Genomic DNA, 20,270 nt, shown 5'->3' on the forward strand with positions numbered 1-20,270 from the left:
TTAAAACATCACTCAAGTCCTCTGCCTTATATCAGACCCCCCGCCACACACTCTTGCCATCAGTGTGGGTGGGCAGACAGACAGAACCACAGAAACCCCACAACGGATCAGGCTGACGAGTAAGGCTGCCAGAGAGCCAGAGATCAGCATCTCTGGACCTGATGGGATGGAAAGTACTTAAACTTTTCCAGAGAGTGAGTGAGCTCTTCTTTCCATGTACCAAGTCATACCGGCATCCCTTCTGTGACTCGCAGGGACATGCATCCACGTGGCTCCCGGTCTCAGGTGAGCGTGCCCCAGCTGGGCAGGCTCACAGCTGGAACCACCAGCTTTCCTGAAGCCCAGTGCTCTCTCGCTACCTCTGGAACAACAGAAGGCCGAGGGCCAGCATCCACCTGCTGGCAGGAGTGAGGAGCCCTGCCTCGGGGTGGGGACGTGCGAGCTCAGCCTGGGTCCAGGCACGCGGGCAGGCATGCTGCTGCGGGGTGTGTCAGACACCCTCCCCTGCGTCCCCTGCCCCTCTGCAGGCTGGCAGTGCAGCCAGCCTTCCTCTCTCCTCCTCGAGGCGCAGAGCAAAGGCTGCTCCTGGGCTGCAACCTGCTCACCTCCACCCTCCACGCACACACACACACCTCAGCCAAGCAGGCGGGGGTGGGGGACAGGCCGGGCCAGGGAACCCTGACCCTTTTCTTCAAGGGTCCTGTTGAAAGGTTCTCAGGGAGAGAGTTCTTCCTGTGAGGAAGGAGGAGGAGGCAGAAGGATGTTTTCAGAGAAAGTAGGGATAAGAGAAATGGAACAGGGGCTCAGGAACACAAAGATCACGTGAAATTGTCTCAAGGTCCACCAGAGAGGGATTCCATAAGTGATAGTATATCCACACAATGAAATACTACTCAGCCACTAAAAAATACTGCAGATGAGTATTTGGGAAAGCCATTCATGATCTAATAAATACAAAAACAAAACACACTCCGCCCGAAAAAATAAAAACCCCACAAGGTCTGAGAGAATAAACACCAGGGAAATGATGGTGGCTATCTGTGGGTATTGAGTTTTGGGGTTTTTTTTTCCTAGAAGGGGGCCCAGAAATATAGTCAAAATCCAAAAAATAAGGTCTTAAGCTTAGAAGAGTAAAACCCCCAACTTCTTAGTGAGCATGCTCGCTGTCGCTCTGAGAAGTACAAACTCTATTTCAATTTGGCTCAGGAGCAAAGTCTTGGCCTTTAAGAACCATAAAGCTACTTGCCAACACCTCTGTAGATCAGATCAAATATGGACAAAAACTTCCATCCCAAGAGGTGGAAAGCCTCAGATCGTGTGGAAGGTGGCTGTGCGAGAATGTGTGTGTGTGTGTGTGCGCTGGGGGAAGGGTTCAAAGCAAGTACGTCCCTTCCTTTCCACACACACACACACACACACACACGTAGTTAACTGCAAAGCAGAGTCAGAGGCCTGTAACACAATGTTCAATGTGCAGGTTAGAAACTTGAAACAAGAGCCAAGTGACAGGCCTCTTCTAACTTCAAGCTATAATTTTGTTTCAGCAACAACCAAATCAACTGTCTGGAGTTTAAGTCAAATGATTATCCCTTTCCTCCAACCTGGAATCATCCTATGAAAACAGTCCTGCCCCAGGCAGGTCTGGTGGTGAAGTTAAGGGATAACAGTTAGAAATGGAATGTAAAATGATGAATAACCCACTGTCCAAGAACTTCATGTGGAGAGGTGAAGTGAAGTCAACTCTCCACCCCCAAATCATGATCATTTAAAATAACTGCCCTGGTTCCTCATAACTCTACGAGTAACTGTCTACCAGGAGCACACACACCTCTGTGGTTTACCAGGAGGACAGTCTTGGATTTTGTTTTCAGAAGATGATGGTCCTGTGACTATATGAACACAAACATGACGTGAAGGTACCCCTAAGAGAGAGAACACCTCACACAATATCCCCTGTACCAGGGCTGCCCTTGTGGCAAAGAGCACCACACACTCCTTCATCTCTTAGGCCAAGACTCAGTTCTAAACGAGATGCAACCATGGGACTTCCCTGGCGGTCCAGTGGTTAAGACTCTGCACTTCCGATGCAAAGGGGGTGGGTTCGATCCCTGGTTGGAGAACTAAGATCCCACATACTGTGGGGCACAGCCAAAACAGATTTTGAAAATAAATTAAAAAATAAAAAGAAATGCCAATAGATAAACAGATGCAACCGAGATTAAACCCATTTTCCTAGAATTTCTAATACTTGAACTCAGACCCAAGGTAGAAATGGAAATGCAGAGTTCACATACAAATTCAGATTTCTTCCAATTTTCAAATATGCCAGACTTTGTAACACTGAGCTCACGTTCCCAAACAGCTAGAGTCACCTGGAGCTGGGTGATGGCTGCCCCTCGTAGAGTCGGCAGGTACCCACCAATTCACCAAAGACCCCCTCCCCCCGCCACTTCCTGCTGCCCTTCCATCAGGCAGTTTATAGTTGCAGGGTTTTCATAATAAGTAAGTGCTTGTCTGTAACCATGACTCCATCAGAAGCCAAAAAATAAAAGACAGCAAACGTCCTCTTTGCCTGACCAATGACCCACACTTTTACCTCCTGACCCTTGTGGGCATTTGACTTTGTGACACCGTGACCCAGACAACGTTAAAAGGAAAAAAGGCCTTAACAGGATAACCTCAGGGTGATTTGGGAGCTTTGAGGTAACCTGGAGAGCCGAATTCCTGAGTTGATTTTAATCTAGGCGTAATGCTCAGGGTAGGTCACCTTCCCAAGTCTCTCATTTACTGTACACAGAAGAGATGGAAGACAGAGGCTCTTGGAACTCCTAGACAGTGACATATTTAGCATTTAAGATCTCAAATAAGACTGCCTAAAGATAATGCTGAAAACCTAAATGGTTTGGGTTTTCTGTTGGCGTTGTTTTTTACTGGAGGATAACTGCTTTACAATATTGTGTTGGCCTCTGCCATACATCAACATGAGTCAGGCTCAAGTACACATAAGTCCCCTCCCTCCTGAACCCCCCCACCTCCCTCCCCATCCCACCCCTCTAGGTGGGCATGGAGCATGGGTTGAGCCCCCTGTGTCACACAGCCAATTCCCCCTTGCTGTAACGTGCGCGCTTCCATGCTAGTCTTGCAGTTCGTGCCACCCCCTCCTTCCCCGTGGCGCCCACAAGTCTGTGCTCTGTCTGCCTCTCCACTGCTGCCCCACAAACAGGTTCATCAGCGCCATCCTTCTAGGTTCCATATTCATGCGTTAACATCCGATATCTGTCCTTCTCTTTCTGACTTACTTCACTCTGTATAATAGGCTCTCAATGGAATACTATTCAGCTACCAAAAAAAAAAAAAGAAGACTGCATCCGGGTCAGTCCTAATGAGGTGGGTTTTTTTTTTTAATAACAGCTTTAATGAGACAAGATTTACACAAAAAATTCTTTTAAAAGTGTTCACTGGTTTCTAGTATAGTCACAATACTATAAAACATGACCATCATCCTAGAAGATTCCTGCTTTTCCCCAGTATTCCCCTCTTCAACCTCCCTCACAGGCAAGTACTGATCTGATTTTTTTCCACCGCAGATTAGCTCTGCCTTTTCTCGAACTTCACATAAATGGAATCGGTATCTAATCTCTTGAGTAAGACTTGCGTCACTCGACGTAATGTTTCTGACACATACCAGAAGCTTGTTCCTTTTTATTGCTCAACACAATTTACTCCTAAGGCTGTATCTCTCAAATACACAAGGTCCATGGAAGAAAAATAAGACTGGTAAATAAGAATAAGATTGGTCATCCCAGTCTAACCCCACGTCCCCTCACTTTTTTTCTTCCTTTACAATTAAAGACATCCCGACTTGCAGGGCTAAGCGACATGCCAGCGGCACCACTGTCCAGTGGTATCTGATCCATCATCTTTTCACCATATTCACTGTAGTCCCTAGTTTCACCTTGTAAGGAAGTCCCTAGTTTCACCTTCTAAGGAAGTCCCTAGCTGAATCTGTAAGAGAACTTTACTACAGAAAATGGAATATCAACATCCAAATAATGAAGCTACTAGGCTTAACCAAAAAACATGCCTGTCAATGAATGGATAAACAAAATGTGATACAATGACACAATGGAACACTGTCCAGGAATCCAAAGGAACAAAATATGAACGCACACTGTAAATACAGATGAACCTCGCCAACCTCATGCCAAGTGAAAAAAGCCAGACACAAAAGGCCACATACAGTATTCCATTTATATGAAACGTCCAGAAAAGGCACAGACAAGCAGATTACAGACACAGAAAGCAGATTAATGGTTGTCTGGGGCGAAGGCAGGATCTAGGATTAAACATAAAAGAGCATGAGGGATCTTAGTGGGGTGACGGAATGTTCTAAAACTGGATTCCGATTATGGCTACACAACAAAAAGGAAATCAATGACCGGCACACGTACAATGAGCGCATCTTAAGGTACATGAATCCCATCTTGATAAAGTTGTTAACACTAATGATAACATAAACTCGTCTGCACAAGGGGAAGAAAGTCCTGCTCCAAGGCAGAAAAAGATCCGTTTAATAATGTGAAGAACAACAACAACAAAATAATAATTATTTAAAGAACAGAGGAGCCTGGGTAAAAGGCCCCGCTACTCAGCTGGAAAATCGCGGTTTCAGACAGCAAGCTAATATAATCATGCTCTGTTTTAAGAACTCGTTGAAAGGGTTTCATTCTAATAAATAAGAGGGATTTATAAATTCACTTTCCCTAGAAAGCCTAGTGTCTAGCTCTCTGGGCTGGTCCCAGAAGATGAGGCCGTCTGTTTGCAAACGGGCCAGTGACCATCTGAGCACAAGAAGGGGTTCTTTAGGTTGTTTTTTAAAAAGTCAGAATATTGGGGCAATATCTGGGCTTCCCTGGTGGCTCAGAGGTTAAAGCGTCTGCCTCCAATGCAGGAGACCCGGGTTCGATCCCTGGGTCGGGAAGATCCCCTGGAGAAGGAAACGGTAACCCACTCCAGTATTCTTGCCTGGAGAATCCCATGGACGGAGAAGCCTGGTAGGCTACAGTCCACGGAGTCGCATAGAGTCGGACACGACTGAGCGACGGAACGGAACAAACGGATCTGCAAACTAGTTTAATTCTCCTGCTTTCTACCGAAGCAGCTGTTTTTGTTTGATGACTGTCTGCCCCATGGTGGCGGAGCACAAGAGGCCATGGTCTTCCCTGACGGCCTGTGCCCACAAGCCACCAAGGGAGGGAGTGCTAACCAGCTTCCAGAACAGACCCTCCCACGCACACAGAGTCCTCGACAGCACAGCAGTGGGAACCAAGTCCCCGCGGGTCCCCTCTCCAGTGCCGTCCCCACCAGCAGCCTGGCTCTCCCTGACATCCCTTTCTGAGCTCTTCACTTCCTGGCCTCACTCTTCACTGTTCTTCAACTGGATTCTTTTTTTTCTTTTCAATTTTTACACTATCACTTCTGAGACTCAAAAGCTATCGACAAAGAATTCTCTTTCTGGAATTATTCCTCCAGATCTTGGACGTCCTTCTGGAGCTACTAAATAACCCCTTCCACCCTGCCTCCTTCTAGAAGGCTTTTCTGATGGTGCAGTCCAACCCCAAACACACTAGGGATGCTCGATTTGGAGATGTTTCCTCGTAGGGCATTCAAGACCAGCTAGTACTCTTCCACCACAACCAAACCCAAGGGAGTAAAAATATTGTTTGGGATATGAGAGTATCTATTTCACAGAAAACAAAACCACTGCCATCCCAAATACACGCTCAAAACGCCAAAACCTCCCATGGCCAACTGGTCTCTTAGGAGGCACAAGGGAGGTTAGGGAGATGAGATGGAGCAGCCAGGACAGAAGAAAGAATCCCGGTACTCTGGTGACAGTGAGGACCTCCCTGGACTGCAGAGCCCCCAACACTGACAGCCCCTCGCAGTCCCATCTTAGGGAGCTACCCCACCCATAGCACATGCAGCCAAGTCAAGTGCACAGCGCGGGTCCTTGACACAGCTCACATTAGTCACAGAGCTGACGGGGCTCCCTGGCTTCCTCGTTTCAGTCACAGCCCCCACGGCTCAGACCAAAACCCTCAGGGTCACTGCTGATCCTTTGCTTACACCCTCGCATCCTTTCCACCGGCAAGCCCAGACCCGCCTGCATCCACGCATGTCTCACCACCTCCCCGGCCACCATTCTGGTTTCAGCACTTCCCCTGGCCCTCCTGTCCCCTGGTCCCCACTGTGCAGACTCAACAAGCCGGCTCCCCAAAGCAATGAACGGAATATCCTAACCTCCCACCTCCCAACCAAACCCATCTCCCCCTCTCCTTCCCTACACTCGCCCTGCCCTCAACCTGCTGGCCACCCTGGCCTTCTTCCCAGCCCCGGAATGTGCCTGATTCCTTCCACGTTGGGCCTCTGCCTTGGGCCCGTCCACCGCCTGGAATGACTGCCCTCGGCTGGCTCCCTCTCACCACTCAGGTTTCAGTTCAACCTGAAATGTCAGCCCCTCGAAGACTTCTCCGACCCGCCGAGATACAGTGTCTGCCTACCCTCCCCCACACGCTATCACTTTCCATCTTCTGGTGTGGCTGATGTTCTTTGCGGCAGGAACGATATAAATCTGATTTGCTTACTGAGTCCCTCAACTGACTATAGACTCCATGACTTTACAATACCTGTAAGTCAGGTCATTGTGCCGGACACCTTAAACACTCACACAGCTGTACGCCACCTACATCTCAATAAAACTCAAAGAACAAAAAGAATGCACATGCCATGTCTTATTTACTGCTGCATCCCCAAGGGCGAGAACAGGGCCTGGCACCCATCAGAGGCCTGATTAATACTTTTGAAAGGAAAGGGCATCCAGTGCAAGACACACTAGATGCTCTGGGGCTAAACGCATGCTCTGGGGTCCCTGAGATTCTGATCAGAGAAGGCGGGGCCTGCTGGTCTCCCTCTCCAACACTTAAGCTGGAGACTACGGGCTAATTCAATTAGACAACTGGCACAGAGCACTGATGGTAACAGGAAGCTCTGAGCAGGTCTGTGTGCGAAACTCAGGCCACCCGCGAGCTTCTGTCAGGCAGATGCAGAAACCCCCATAGGCAGGAGCTTTGAAGCAAAGGAGAGCAGAGCCAGGTGAGAGCGCCAGCTGGCAGCAGCAGAAGTAAGATCCCAAAGCAAAGCAGGGTCTGAGAGAGGACCTGAGTCACTTGATGGGGGTGAGCCTTAAGGAAAGGGCAAACTCCCCCTGCTGAGGACCCACCACAGCCGGGGACCCCTCTGCCAGTCCTGGGAATCCTGGAGGTTTATGAACACACTTCCTGATCCCGGCAGTAAACCCCCACTGCAAGGGCCAGCTTGAAAGGGGCCCTGATTCCCGCAGCCAAAAGGGCTCTGCCTAAAACTCAAGCCCTGTGGCCCAGAATTCTAATCACAGAGAGAGTTCCAACAAGATAGAAAATATCACCTAAGATATCTGCTGTCTGAACTGCACATATTAGATCCAAGAAGGAACTCAATTATGGGCAATAGGTGCTCACACTGTGAATTTTTCATCAGCCGTATATGAATCCTTAAAGATATGTGCTGTTAACTTCCTCCAATACCCTTATTCTAGGAACTGTGCTGGGGCAACAGGATAAGACCACTTTACAGACTTCCTTTTATAATGAGGGCCCTCCTATCATTAGATCGCCTGAAGCAGTCACTTTGCTAATACACTTTGCACAGTTTGACAACAACTGCAGAGTAAACTGCTCAGCTCTTCTGTGGGGGAAGCAGCCTGAAGAAAGACTTTTAGACCTGGATTTGGTGCTTAAAAACATCACCTGGAGAAACTGTTGAGGACGTCCCGGGGTGGCAGAGTGGTTAGGAACTCACTTGCCAGTGCAGGGGACATGGGTTCAATCCCTGCTCCGGGAAGATTCCACATGCTGCAGAGCAACGAAGTCTGTGGGCAACAACTACTGAAGCCCGCTCGCCTAGAGCCCGAGCCCCGCAACGAGAGAAGCCTCTGCAATGAGAAGCCCATGAAGACTAGAGAAGGCCCACGCAAAGTAATGAAGACCCAGTGCAGCCAAAATAAAATTAATTAAAAGCAAAAAATGATTGAAACCAGCCTGTATTAGTTTCCAACTGCTGCTGTAACAAATGGCCACAAAATTAGTGGCTTAGAACAATGCAAAGTTACTGTCTCACAGTTCTGGAAGAGGTCTCCAGAACTGGGACTAAAAGCAAGATGTCTGCAGCGCTGGCTTCCAGAACTCCAGGGAAGAATCTGGTTCCTTGCCTTTTCTCGCTCCTAGAGGCTGCCCGTGTTTCTTGGCTACCGGCCCCTTCCTCCATCTTCAAAGTCAGCGACTTCAGGCCAACTCCTTCTCCAGCTAGTTCTCTCTTCTGGTTTCCTCTTCTTCTTTTAAGGACCCTTGTGACTACACTGGTCCCACCCAGGCAATCCAAAATAATCTCCCCGTTTTAGAGGCAGCTGATTAGCAACCTGACTTCCTCTCTGCCATGTGACCTACCGTATTCGCAGGTCCCGGGAATGAGCACGTGGACATCCTGGGGCACCACTCACCTGCCTCTCATCTCAGGTTGCGTAGGCTCCCCCATACAAACACCACCCCGTCTTCCCACTCCACACCAGCACCCCCAGACAAGGGTTCCACAGAGGGGGTTTCCCTTCGCTCAGCTGAAGAGAAACAAGGTCCGCCAGAGGAGAGTTTATGATGTTGGCCACTAGGCCCCTGAGTTTCCCTGTTCAATTCCATATATTTATCTTAACCGTCTAGTATATTCCAGACACTGTGAGGCTCCATAGGAAAGTCAAAGGTGAAGAGAGCAGGAAAGTCATGTCTATGTAAATAAAGATACGAGGCACAATCAATAAGGTCGTGGATTTGCCGGGTATCGAGCAGTTCACTCCCTTTGAGAGGGACCACCAGGCTACGGGCACTTGAGCTGAGGCCTGAGGGAAGGACAGGATTTCACCAGTGGGGAAGGGCGGCACGAGGAAGGGCATGCGGTGGCCTAAAGGCACTTGCTTTCCCCATCCTGGTCCCCCTCTTCCAATCCCACAGGAACTAGCACTTCTACCCTCTCTCTTACAGAGCTGCATGCTTCTGTGAGCAGATGAGGAGGAGACTTTTCAGCTCCAGAGATACCACCTTGGATACGCTGCCTCACCTCCCAGCAACAAGGCAGATAAACTTTGTGCCTTTTTTTTTTTGGCTTTGAAAAATACAAATTCCCTCAGCACCTGCCTGAGAGGGCTCCTGCGACTTAGGATAATGTAGAGACTCTAGGACACAGCAGTTGCTCAGTTAGTGTGAATTTCCTTCCCTCTAGAGAGTGACTTCCCTCCACTCTCTCTTCCATCCCCTTTGCCCAGGCTCTTTCCAATCTGATCACCCTCTTTGCCCTTCCATCAGGATGGCAATCAGCCAGCTAGCCTCTACATAAACAGGAAATTTGTTCTGGACTACCAATGAGAAGAAGACAGGTAAAAGGAATTCTTGGACTTCCTGGGAAGGTGAACCATAACTTCTGACAGGTAACACAGGGAAGGGGAGATATGTATGCAGCCCCGATGACACGGGAAACTGTCCACATTGATCCCGACTATGCAAACACACACACAGACACACAGTCTTCTGGCTTCGGGACCGTCCTCACTGCTGCTGTTAGACCTTCTGGTCCATGCTGTTTATCACAGCCCTTGCTATCTGTTCTACAACTGCCTGTTTATCTGTCCCCCACTCCAAGTCCTAGAGGACAGAGACTATTCTTTCTCATCTCTGCAGCCCTCACTCCATCCCAGCACGGCCCTTTAATAGACACTATATAATGATTCAAGACCAAAGAAACCCAAGAGGAGAGAAACTGCTTCTCTTCTTCGGCATGGCTGCAGCAGAGTAAAACCAGTTTAGTCATCTGTGTGAATGGTCCTCATTTACAACTAGTTACCATGCCCAGGACTACAAAGTTCTTCCTTGGAAAACTTAACATTTAGAGGACACGTTGCTTTAAACCTTGAATCCTTGGCTGTCAGGAACAGCGGGTAACTATTCGTATGTATAGTAAATCCTAAAGGAAATTAGTACTGAATATTCATTGGAAGGACTGATGCTGAAGCTGAAGCTCCAACACTCTGGCCACCTGATGTGAAGAACTGACTCATTAGAAAAGACCCTGATGCTGGGAAAGACTGAAGGCACAAGGAGAAGGGGAAGACAGAGGATGAGATGGTTGGATGGACTGGTGAGTCACACCAACTCTATGGACATGAGTGTGAGCAAACTCCGGGAGTTGGTGATGGCCTGGTGTACTGCAGTCCATGGAGTCGCAAAGAGTTGGACACAACTGAGCGACTGACCTGAACTGATACATACATATACAGGGCTACAGTTTAGAAACTTGTATCTTACAGATCCAAATTTAAAGGTTTTCTCGATTATCCACTGGAGCAGAGATCCACTGTCCAGGGACTTCCCTGGGGATCCAGCGGCTAATACACCACACTCCCAATGCAGGGGGCCCAGGTTCAATCCCTGGTGAGGGAACTAGATCCCACATGATCTAGCAACTAGGAGTTCATATGCTGCAACTAAGAGCTGGTGTAGCCAAAATATATTTTAAAAAAGAAAGAAAGAAAAATAATTTAAAAAAAATCTACTGTCCAGAAAGCTACTGTTTATCTCTAAATACATAAAAGAATCGTCTCTCCTCTCACCTCACAGATACTCACACCAAAGGTCCCTAATAAAATCACATAAAAAGGTAGAAAAGCGAAACCAAAACCAAGCCCAGAAAGCTATCTACTAGACGTGTTTAGAATCTGTGTGCGTGATTTACACATGTGACATTCCTCACAATGCTAAGAGGGAAAGAACCGTGAACTGTGTTCTAGAGGACACAGCTCCACTGTGGGGCTTCAGAGAGTATGGACAAGCCATGAACGCATCCATTCAGCATCTGTCAAGCAGGCATTTAAAAGCCACGTTAAAGGCCTCAGGCAGATACATTATTTCCCTTAGTTCATGGATGAGAAACTTGTGTTCCTAAAAAATGTCAGCTCAATGATGATGCAGAAGGAATTCAGCCCATTAAACCTCCTGTTGCTTCTTATTTGCCAGGTACTAGACCCATTCGTGGGGTTTCCCCCTGGTTCAGCGGTAAGAATCAGCCTGCAATGCAGGCGACATAGGAGACGCGGGTTCAGTCCCTGGGCTAGGAAGATCCCATGGAGGAGGAAATGGCAACCCACTCCATTATTCTTGCCTGGAAAATCCCATAGGCAGAGGACCCTGGCAGGCTACAGTCCATGGGGCTGCAAAGAATTGGACACGACTGAGAAGGCAGGCAGACCCATTTATAGACATTATCTCAGTTAATCCTCACTTCCATCCTTCAGGGACACCGTACACTCCCCACATTCCCAGTGGTGGACAGGAAGCTTTAGAGAAGGCAAGCCATGAATTTCTAAGCTCTGCCTTGGGGAGAGGCAACTTCTTCCTCTTCCAAACATCCCAACAATTGACCTCACACTGTAGGACCAAATCAAGACGCTTCACTACAGGGGGCTTATCTTAGCATCATGGTGTGGGAAGGACCTGGATTTTAAAGCCAGCTACAGGAAGCTGGAAGCCATCCACACTGTTACCTGTCCAGGTGGACGACGGGGCACCCCACACTTTCTCCAGCTGAAGTCAGTCTTGCCAAAGACCCTTCAGCAGTTCACGACTTTGCAAGCTCAGGGACAGATCATATCAGAGTCCCTAGTCCACTTCACACGACTGGGGAAAAAACAACCACAACTTCCCCTGCCCTTAGTTCCTCCCCGCAAAGAGCTGCTGAATCTCATCTGGAAACAGCTGGGAGGCAGCAGTGAACAGGAAACCAAACCCAAAAAAAAAAGCACAGAGTGTACCAGGGAGAGTTAGGCGGCTAGAACGAAGAGGCCGGGGGACCGACAGGAAGCTTAAGTCAGAAAGAGCCCAGGCCAGAAACAGACAGAAGAGGAGGAGGCCCAGCTGGCCAGGAGAGGGAGAAAACCTGGAAAATGGGGGTGAAGGCTCAACATGGCCCTGAAAGGGAAGTGAGGCCACCTCTGGGGTTGTTCTCTTTCCTCCCTGCCCCCCATATTGCAACCCTCCCTCTCTGAAAGCCACTGAGCAGTCTTCATAGGATAGCTGAGGTCAGAAACATTTCTGTTCTCATACTGCTTTCTGGGCCAGAGGCTGCGGCCCAGATAACTGGTTTTGAGTCCTTCTCCTGTCAATCTGTACCCACGTTCCACGCTGCCAACTAAATTCTGGGGCCACCCAGATTAGCCTCACACAGAGAGGGACACGAAGAGCATCTTCATGAGAAATTACTAGGCGGATGCCCACTGGGGGACCCACAGTGGCAGGAGACTTGGCACGGGGAATGACAGCAAAGCCGGACGGAGAACCAGCAGGGCTGGAGGTCTCGAAGAACAAGGTAAGCCTCAAATCAAACTAAGGGTGCATTTTGCAACCAAGAAAGTTAAATGAGCAACGGCAACGGCTGGCTGCCAAAATATTTTTGAAAGAAGTGGAAAAAAAAATACCATTACTAAAATTCTTTGGTGTCATTTAATAATACGCCTTCAGGTTATCCAAACTGAGGGCAGAGGGCAGACTGGTTTATTTACCCTTTAGCAGAGCTTAGGTGAGCACTTCGGCCCATGCCTCCTGCCACTCCATCGCCCATTCTCTCTTTGTATGTGGAGAAGTTTATATTAAAATAAAGGCAAGGATTAAGTTCGCTTAATAGAACACATTCCTATCTTTCACCAGGTTTGTTTGAAAGCCCTCTCTCACTGCACCATATGCTACAGTCGAGTTGAGTTTGATTCCAACGAAGCGCTCAAAATTTGAGACCGAGTAAGCAGGGCTAACCCTGGAGGAGGAAATGGCAACCCACTCCCGTAATCTTGCCTGGAAAATCCCACGGACAGAGAGGATCCTGGAGGGTTACAGTCCATGGGGTCGGCAAGAGTCAGACACGAGCGAGCATGCACGCACGCACCAAGCAGGGCTAAAAGCGGGCAGAGGGCTGAGACCTCAATACCATTTGGGTTTAAAAAACAAAAAAACATCTTCACAGGCTCGGTGCCAGCTCAAACTGGCAAGACCAGAGAATCAGAGCGGAGCCTAACCAATGTGCCACGCAAAGGGGGTGGGAGGAGAACTCTGGGTAACGAACTGCAGCCATGTGGCAAACAAACCATCAGGGAAGCCTTCAAGAGAGGAAATGGGGGCGGGCAGAGTGGGGGTGCATTTCAGGAACATAACAAAGGAACAAGTTGACTAATCATTTATTCCAGAGGGGGAAAATGCCACCGGGAGCTATGTATATCTAGCGTTTCAGCTTCAGGTAAATGTATAACTTGGGTATATTCGGGGCTCACTGCTTTCCAAAAGAGTGGGGGAGGTGGAAGGAAACGTTCCTACTCCTCTTGATACTGTTTCTGGAATCTCCAAGGAAACTCTGTCTGCGCTGCCTGCAGCAGACACCTAAGACAGCCCCAGCCAGTCCAGTTACTAATGCAGTAATCTCCACTCTGCTGAGATCCTATCGTGAGCTCTGTGCGGGGCTGGGCTGCTCCGCACTGCAGCTCCTCCAAAGAAGTTCTGTTCCCGAGGCAGAAGTTATCTGAAGCAAATACCTGACAAACACCGAGAAAGGGAGAGTGGAAGGGCATTTTAAGCCATGAGGTTAAACCCAGGCATTTCTGTGACTTGGGGAAAAAAAGAGATCTCCGCCTAGAGCCAGAGCCATAAGTGAGGATGGTGTCTGGGATGTCCGCCCTAAACATCTCCAAATAATGTTTCAGGGCCAGCCCAAGGAGCCTCCAACTTGCCAGGGGGACAGCCTCCACCACAATGGGCTAGGGCTTCAAGTCTTCCTAGGAAGTACTCAGGGCCCCTCCCAAGTGTGGGTCGGGGGAGAGCTTCCCAATCAAGAGGTTGTGAGGGAACCCAGCCTCCGTCACGATAAGAAAACTAGCTCACACTTAGGGAGCAACTAAATATGTGCCAGGCACTGAAATAAGCACTTTACCTATCTCATTTCATCCCCACAGCAGCCAACGGAGGCAGGTAATACTGTCACCCTCTCTTTATGAAGGAGGAAACGGGCTCGCAGATTTTACACAATCAGTAAACCAGCGCTTAACCACCCTGGACAGGTGGTCCCAACCACTACTCCCTATTGTCGGAAACACACAAAGCTTTGGGGGGAAGGGTGGATAAAGTCGAGTAACACGAGGTACAGCCTGTATTTACACCTTTTTCCAGTCTGAAATCAGTGGCCTCGGGACATTGGGGTGGGGGGGGTGCCTAGCTGGGGAACGTGAAGCCGGAAGAACTTAAGCCCTTGCAGACAGGGAAGAGGCCAGGACCTCCACCCCTCTCGTTTCCACTCGGGACCCCAGACCCATAAACCCGCCAGATGGGGGAAGACCCAAAGGGAATGCATGAAGCTAAGAGGTTCCCCCGGCGGCAGCCCTCCACGCTTGTTTTGTCAAAGGAGCCCCGCTCGAGAGGTGGGGCCGGCCGGGTTCCTACCTGTAGGCCAGGGTCATGCACTCGAAGAGCTTGGTGAGCGAGGCGTCGATGGACAGGTGGCAGGAGCTGGTCTTGCCGAAGCTGTAGGTCTGGCACGTCTGTTTGTTGACCGTGTCGAAATCGTAGCCCTTCTTGGGCGGGTGCTCCCGGTGAGGCGACGACACCATGAAGTGGCCGCTGTGGATGATCTGCTGGCGGCGCGGAGGCTCATCGCGGCCCGACCCTGCCTTGGGCGGCGGTAGCGCGGCGCTAGCCTGGCCCCTGGCCGGGGCGGCTGCGCCGGAGGCGGGCGGCGGGGACGGTTCATCCGTGTCAGAGTCGTCGTCGTCCTCCGGCACCTGGGGCTTCAGCAGCACGGCGCGGCCCCGACTGCGGGGCCGGCTCTGAGAGCACATGAAGACGTCGGCGGCCATGGGGGGGACCCGGCCGGGGGCATCCCCCGGGGCGTGGGGGGACGGAGGGCAGCGAGCGAGACGGGGCGCCGGCCCGGGCCGGCCCGCGCGCCGACTGTCCGCGAGCGCGCGGCGGGGCGGGAGGGGGAGGGCGCGGGCCGACAGGGCCGCCTCGGCGCCGGCCCCGGCGTGACGTCACTGGCGCGTCTCGGCCAATCGGGCGCCCGCGTCGGCCTCTTAAAGGCGCAGGGGTCCTTTCCGTAGCTGGGCGGACAAAAAAAGTGGGGGAGGGGGAGCCGGAGGCCACGCCTCCCGGCCACGCCCCTCGCCATCCCTTTCCCTTCGGGGTGCTGCCGGACGTGGTGGCCAGGTGGTGTCACTCGCCAGTGTCTTGGCCTAGGAGAGGCGTTGGCCAAGCAGGTCGTGCAGATCCCGCCTCGCACTCCGGGGAATGGCTCTGCCGCCTCGCCGCGGCCGGACGGGCGCTCCACGTGGTGGGTTGGGGTGGCGCTCCTTCCCCTTCCCAGGCCCCGCTTTCTCCTGCAGAGCCCGGAACTGTGTCCTAAAGGCTCTTCTGAGATATTGCTGGGCCCTGAGGGTTTCGTCCCCATTTTATTGATGAGACGACAGAGTCGCTGAATACCAAAGGGATTTTCTAACGCGAAAGCAAGATAAGTAACACTTCTCACCTCCGCAGAGGTAAAAACTAGCTTTTTAGTTAAGGCACTTTCCCAGGACATCGCAATCTGTCAATGGCAGAGCCAGCCACCAGCTCCCTTAACTACAACTCAAAATACTGTCATTATTGTTAAGATCTTAAACTTGGAGGGCGAACCAGTCCCTAAACCCTTCCAAAAAGGGAAATTCTGAGCCATAATTTTCTCCTCTGTCAAATGGGGATTCCTATGCCTCAGAAAGTTGTGACAATTAAAAAAAAATGACTATAAAGTGCTTTGCACAGTGCCAAGCAAAGAATGAGCACTAAATAAACAGACTACAGACTGAACGGACTGAACTAGCCTGTCCAAAGGCATCTAGAAATTGCCAATACTCAACCACTTTTGACTATAGAAACAGTGATTTCATATGGCCCAACATAACAGTTGACATGTATAGAAAGCTGTCAATGGGCTCAAAGCCAGCTGGCAGCGGCATGTAGGGAGGGCAGGGCAACTAGAGGGCCAGTGGGGCCCCTGGGGTAGGCGCTCCCATCCTAGTCTCTGTAGGGCCTCCAGGGTCCTCTACAGCTGCTCCTGTGCCCTGTTTTGAAGCCAGTTTCAGTTCCAGATTTGGGTGGGATCTCAACTAGCTACCACACCTTCCCCCTGAGGGAGCATGTTGGGAGTGAAAGGGACAAATGGCTCTTATCAAAGCAACTGTGCAAACTCCATCCCTGGATGTCTTCAAGGAGGGAAAGGCCAGACGGAGAGGCAGCTGGTGTGAGTTTGAAGTCTCCTCCCTTGCCCAAACTACCACTCCCAACTCTGGTTGCAATCATCTGAAGGGCAACTCTTTGAGTTGCCTTCCTTTATCTGAAGACTTTTCTCCCTGATAAACACTTAAATGCCCAGCCTCTTTTGATATGGCTATTCCACTTCTATAATTTTATCCTAAATCTGTGTGTGCATCATTTGTAAGATTGGACGTTATAAACAACGTGATGACTAACAAGAGGGCATACATTGAATATACTATAGTCCCTAATATAATGAAAGACTACATTTTAAATGATGCAAATGTATATTTATTGACATTGGAAGATATCATATGTTGTTGGGTGGAAAGACAATTTTTAAAAAGTTATCAAGGTGTGGGAGGTGGGAGGGAAGTTCAAGAGGGAGGGGACATATACCTATGGATGATTCATGTTGATGTGTGGCAGAAACCAACACAATATTGTAAAGCAATTATCCTCCAATTAAAAATAAATAAATTTTTAAAAAGTTATTAGCAGAATTCTCTGGTGGTTCAGTGGTGGGGAGGACTCCAAACTTTCACTCCAAGGGGCAGGGGTTCAATCCCTGGTTGGGGAACTAGGATCCTACAAACCACATCGGCACAGCCAAAAAAAAAGTTATCAGTAGTTTGATGCCAATTTTAAAAAATTCATATATTTATGTGTGTATGTCAGAAGTGCTCCATAATGTTAATGCTGGTTATCTCTGGGTGGGGCAACTATTTTCCAATTCCCAAAAGAGAAAATTATTACTTTTATACTTTTTTCTTTGCAGTATACTCTTCATTTCTCTTTGGTTTCTTAACACAAAAGGTATCTATGTGAAAGGATATATATAGATTTTTTTTATATTGACCATTTTTTAAAAGTCTTGATCGAATGTGTTATAACATTGCTTCTGTTGTTTATGTTCTGATTTTTTGGCCATGAGGCATGTGAGATCTTAGCTCCCCAACCAGGGTTTAAACCCTACACCCCTGGCATTGGAAAGTGAAGTCTTAACCACTGGACTGCCAGGGAAGTCTCTACTTTAAAAAAAAAAAAAAAATGTTTTTTAAGGCCCTGCCATGTAGTGTGCAGGACCTTATTAATTGTTCCCTGACCAGGGACTGAACGGAAGTGCAGAGTCTTAACCACTGGATCGCCAGGGAGATCCCTAGGATATATACTTTAAAAAACAAAAGCAAACAAGCAAAAGCAAACCCCATCAATTTCCTAGGAGGAGATACACTCTTAAGGCTGAAGTTGAAAACTGGCAACTTATAGGCCTTACTCAGTACACAAACATGCTTTATTTAATCCTCCCCATAATTTCCTAAAGATCACATTAGAAAAGAAGCCAGCCTTGAGGAAAAGCAGTTTAAAATGCAGTTAAAAGCAGAGGAGCACCAAAGAGTGAGAGCTGCAGGTTGCTCCAAGCTCCCAAGCATTGGCTGGAAAAAAGTCTCAAGGGCAGTTTTTGGGAAAATGTGGAAATATTTGCCAAGGATCTAGGCTGACGACTGCCCCCTCCCTCCTACTGAGTAGTGGACAGCAACAGCAAGTGCACAGGGGGACAAGCAGGGCAGTGTCCCAGGGGAGCCAACAACTCCAGGAAGGACAAAGAGCTTCCACACCCAGCAAACCCCAAGAACACACAGTCTCATAGGATAACCATCTTCGACCAGAACCTCATAGGATAACCATCTTCAACCAAAAATAAGAAGCAGCATTCCATGGTAATCAAATCAGCAAACAGGCAGATAAGAATTCCCAAATACAGGGAATTCCCTGGCAGTCAGTGGTTAGGTCTCTACACTTTCACTGCCGAGGTCTCGGATTCAATCCCCAGTCAGGGAAACAAGATCCCACAAGCCTTGCAGCACAGTCAAAAAAAAAAAACAAAAAACAAATACAAAATGTTACAGACCAGCAAAGCTCAGCAAACAATTAAGGAAAGTCAGCAGTCTGGAAGAAGGCTACCTGAGAACTAAAAAGTGAAAGGGAAAAGTTAACAGAACAAACAGAAGACTTTAAAAAATGAATAGCCCTGGAAAGAATACAGAAGATTCTGAACACATTGAGCAACAACTGATATGCAAAAGAAGCAAACAGAGGTCCTGGGAAAAAAATATGAATATAAAATTATGATTTTGTAGAAAAGTCAAGTTGAATAGTAAAATGACTGTCTGGAAAACACAGTGGTAAACTGAAAGACTAATCTGAGAATTTATTCCCAAAGACTGCCAAAAGGACAAAGGAAAATTAAGTGACATGGAGGATTCTTCCAACAAAAGTTCCAGCACCAGCCTAATAGTTCCAGAAAGGAAGAAGAAAGTAAAAGAGGAAAAATTGGATAGAGGAAATAAATAAAGCAGCAGTAAAAGAAAATTTCCCAGTGTTAAAGAAGCAAACATTCCATATGGGTCAAACACAGGCTGATGGTGCTGTGATAAACCACACCCAAAATCGCAAAGGCTTAAAACCACAAAGGTGTGTTTCTACTGAAAGCTACCTGTCTATTGACTACACATCCATTATAGGCTGACAGTGTGCTCTGCTGGTCAGAGTTGCTCCCAGACTCAAGCCACAGAGCAGCCACTATGGCAAATGCTGCCCAGAAGGGATATGTACTTGCAACTCACCGGCCAGAACTAATCACATGGCCCCACTCAAGCACAAGGGAATTAGGAAGTACAACAGGATCATAAGACCAGAAACCAGCCAGCCAGAAATATTTGGTGAACAGCACTGGTGACCAAATGAGCACAAACACACACACACACACACACACACACACACCCCAACTGAAAACATATACACACACTGGTGACCACTGATGACTATAGCTCTGGATTTCAAAGGTTTCCAAAAATGCAATGCCATAGATGACTTTTAGAAGCATTATGCTGAGTCAGAGAAGTTGGACTTTAAAAGCCATATATGTTTGATTTGATTTATATGACATCTGGGAAAAGGCAAGATGATAGGAACAGAAACCAGATTAGAGCTTGCCAAGAGTTAGAGGGTCAGAGAGTTGGTGATGGACAGGGAGACCTGGCGTGCTGTGATTCATGGGGTCGCAGAGAGTCAGACACGACTGAGCGACTGAACTGAACTGAACTAACTACAAAGAGGAACAGGGGAACTATCTGGAGTGATGAAAATATCTCTTGATTATGGGTGGTGGTTACATGACTGTGTAAGTTTCTCAAAATCCATAGAAGGCTTCCCTGGTGGTCCAGTGGTAAGAATCTGCCTTTGCTGAGCAGGGGACACTGGTTTGATCCCTGGCTTGGGAAGATTCCATATGCCATGGGGCAATTAAGCCCGTGTATGGCAACCCACTCCAGTACTCTTGCCTGGAAAATCCCATGGACAGAAGAGCCTGGTAGGTTATGGTCCATGGGGTCACAAAGAGTCAGACACGACTGAGCGACTTCACTTTCACTTTCACCCCAAGTACAGATGACACCACCCTTATGGCAGAAAGCGAAGAACTAAAGAGCCTCTTGATGAAAGTGAAAGAGGAGTGAAAAAGCTGGCTTAAAACGCAACATTCAGAAAACTAAGATCATGGCATCCAGTCCCATCACTTCATGGCAAATAGAGAGGAAACAATGGAAACAGGGACAGATTTTATTTTGGGGGGCTCCAAAATCACCACTCATGGTGACTGCAGCCATGAAATTAAAAGATGCTTGCTCCTTGGAAGAAAAGCTATGACCAACCTAGACAGCATATTAAAAAGCAGAGACATTACTTTGCCAACAAAGGTCCATCTGGTCAAAGCTATGGTCTTTCTAGTAGTCATGTATGGATGTAAGAGTT

At 48.6% G+C, this 20,270-nt stretch overlaps 1 protein-coding gene across 2 annotated transcripts in view; it reads right to left on the bottom strand.

Moving 5' to 3' along the window:
• MLXIP (MLX interacting protein) overlaps positions 1-15,136 on the bottom strand; it is a 57,961-nt gene extending 42,825 nt beyond the window's left edge. For both annotated transcript variants that reach the window (XM_055404413.2, XM_055404412.2), the window contains exon 1: positions 14,613-15,136. In XM_055404413.2, the coding sequence (XP_055260388.1) occupies positions 14,613-15,025 (413 nt within the window). In that variant the 5' untranslated portion in view covers positions 15,026-15,136. The remainder of the gene's footprint in view (positions 1-14,612) is intronic.
• Between the last annotated feature and the right edge of the window lie 5,134 nt (positions 15,137-20,270).

The sequence above is a fragment of the Moschus berezovskii genome, chromosome 19 (assembly GCF_049115385.1).
Source record: "Moschus berezovskii isolate FMDL1 chromosome 19, NW_MosBer_1.0, whole genome shotgun sequence".
Lineage (NCBI taxonomy): Eukaryota > Metazoa > Chordata > Mammalia > Artiodactyla > Moschidae > Moschus > Moschus berezovskii.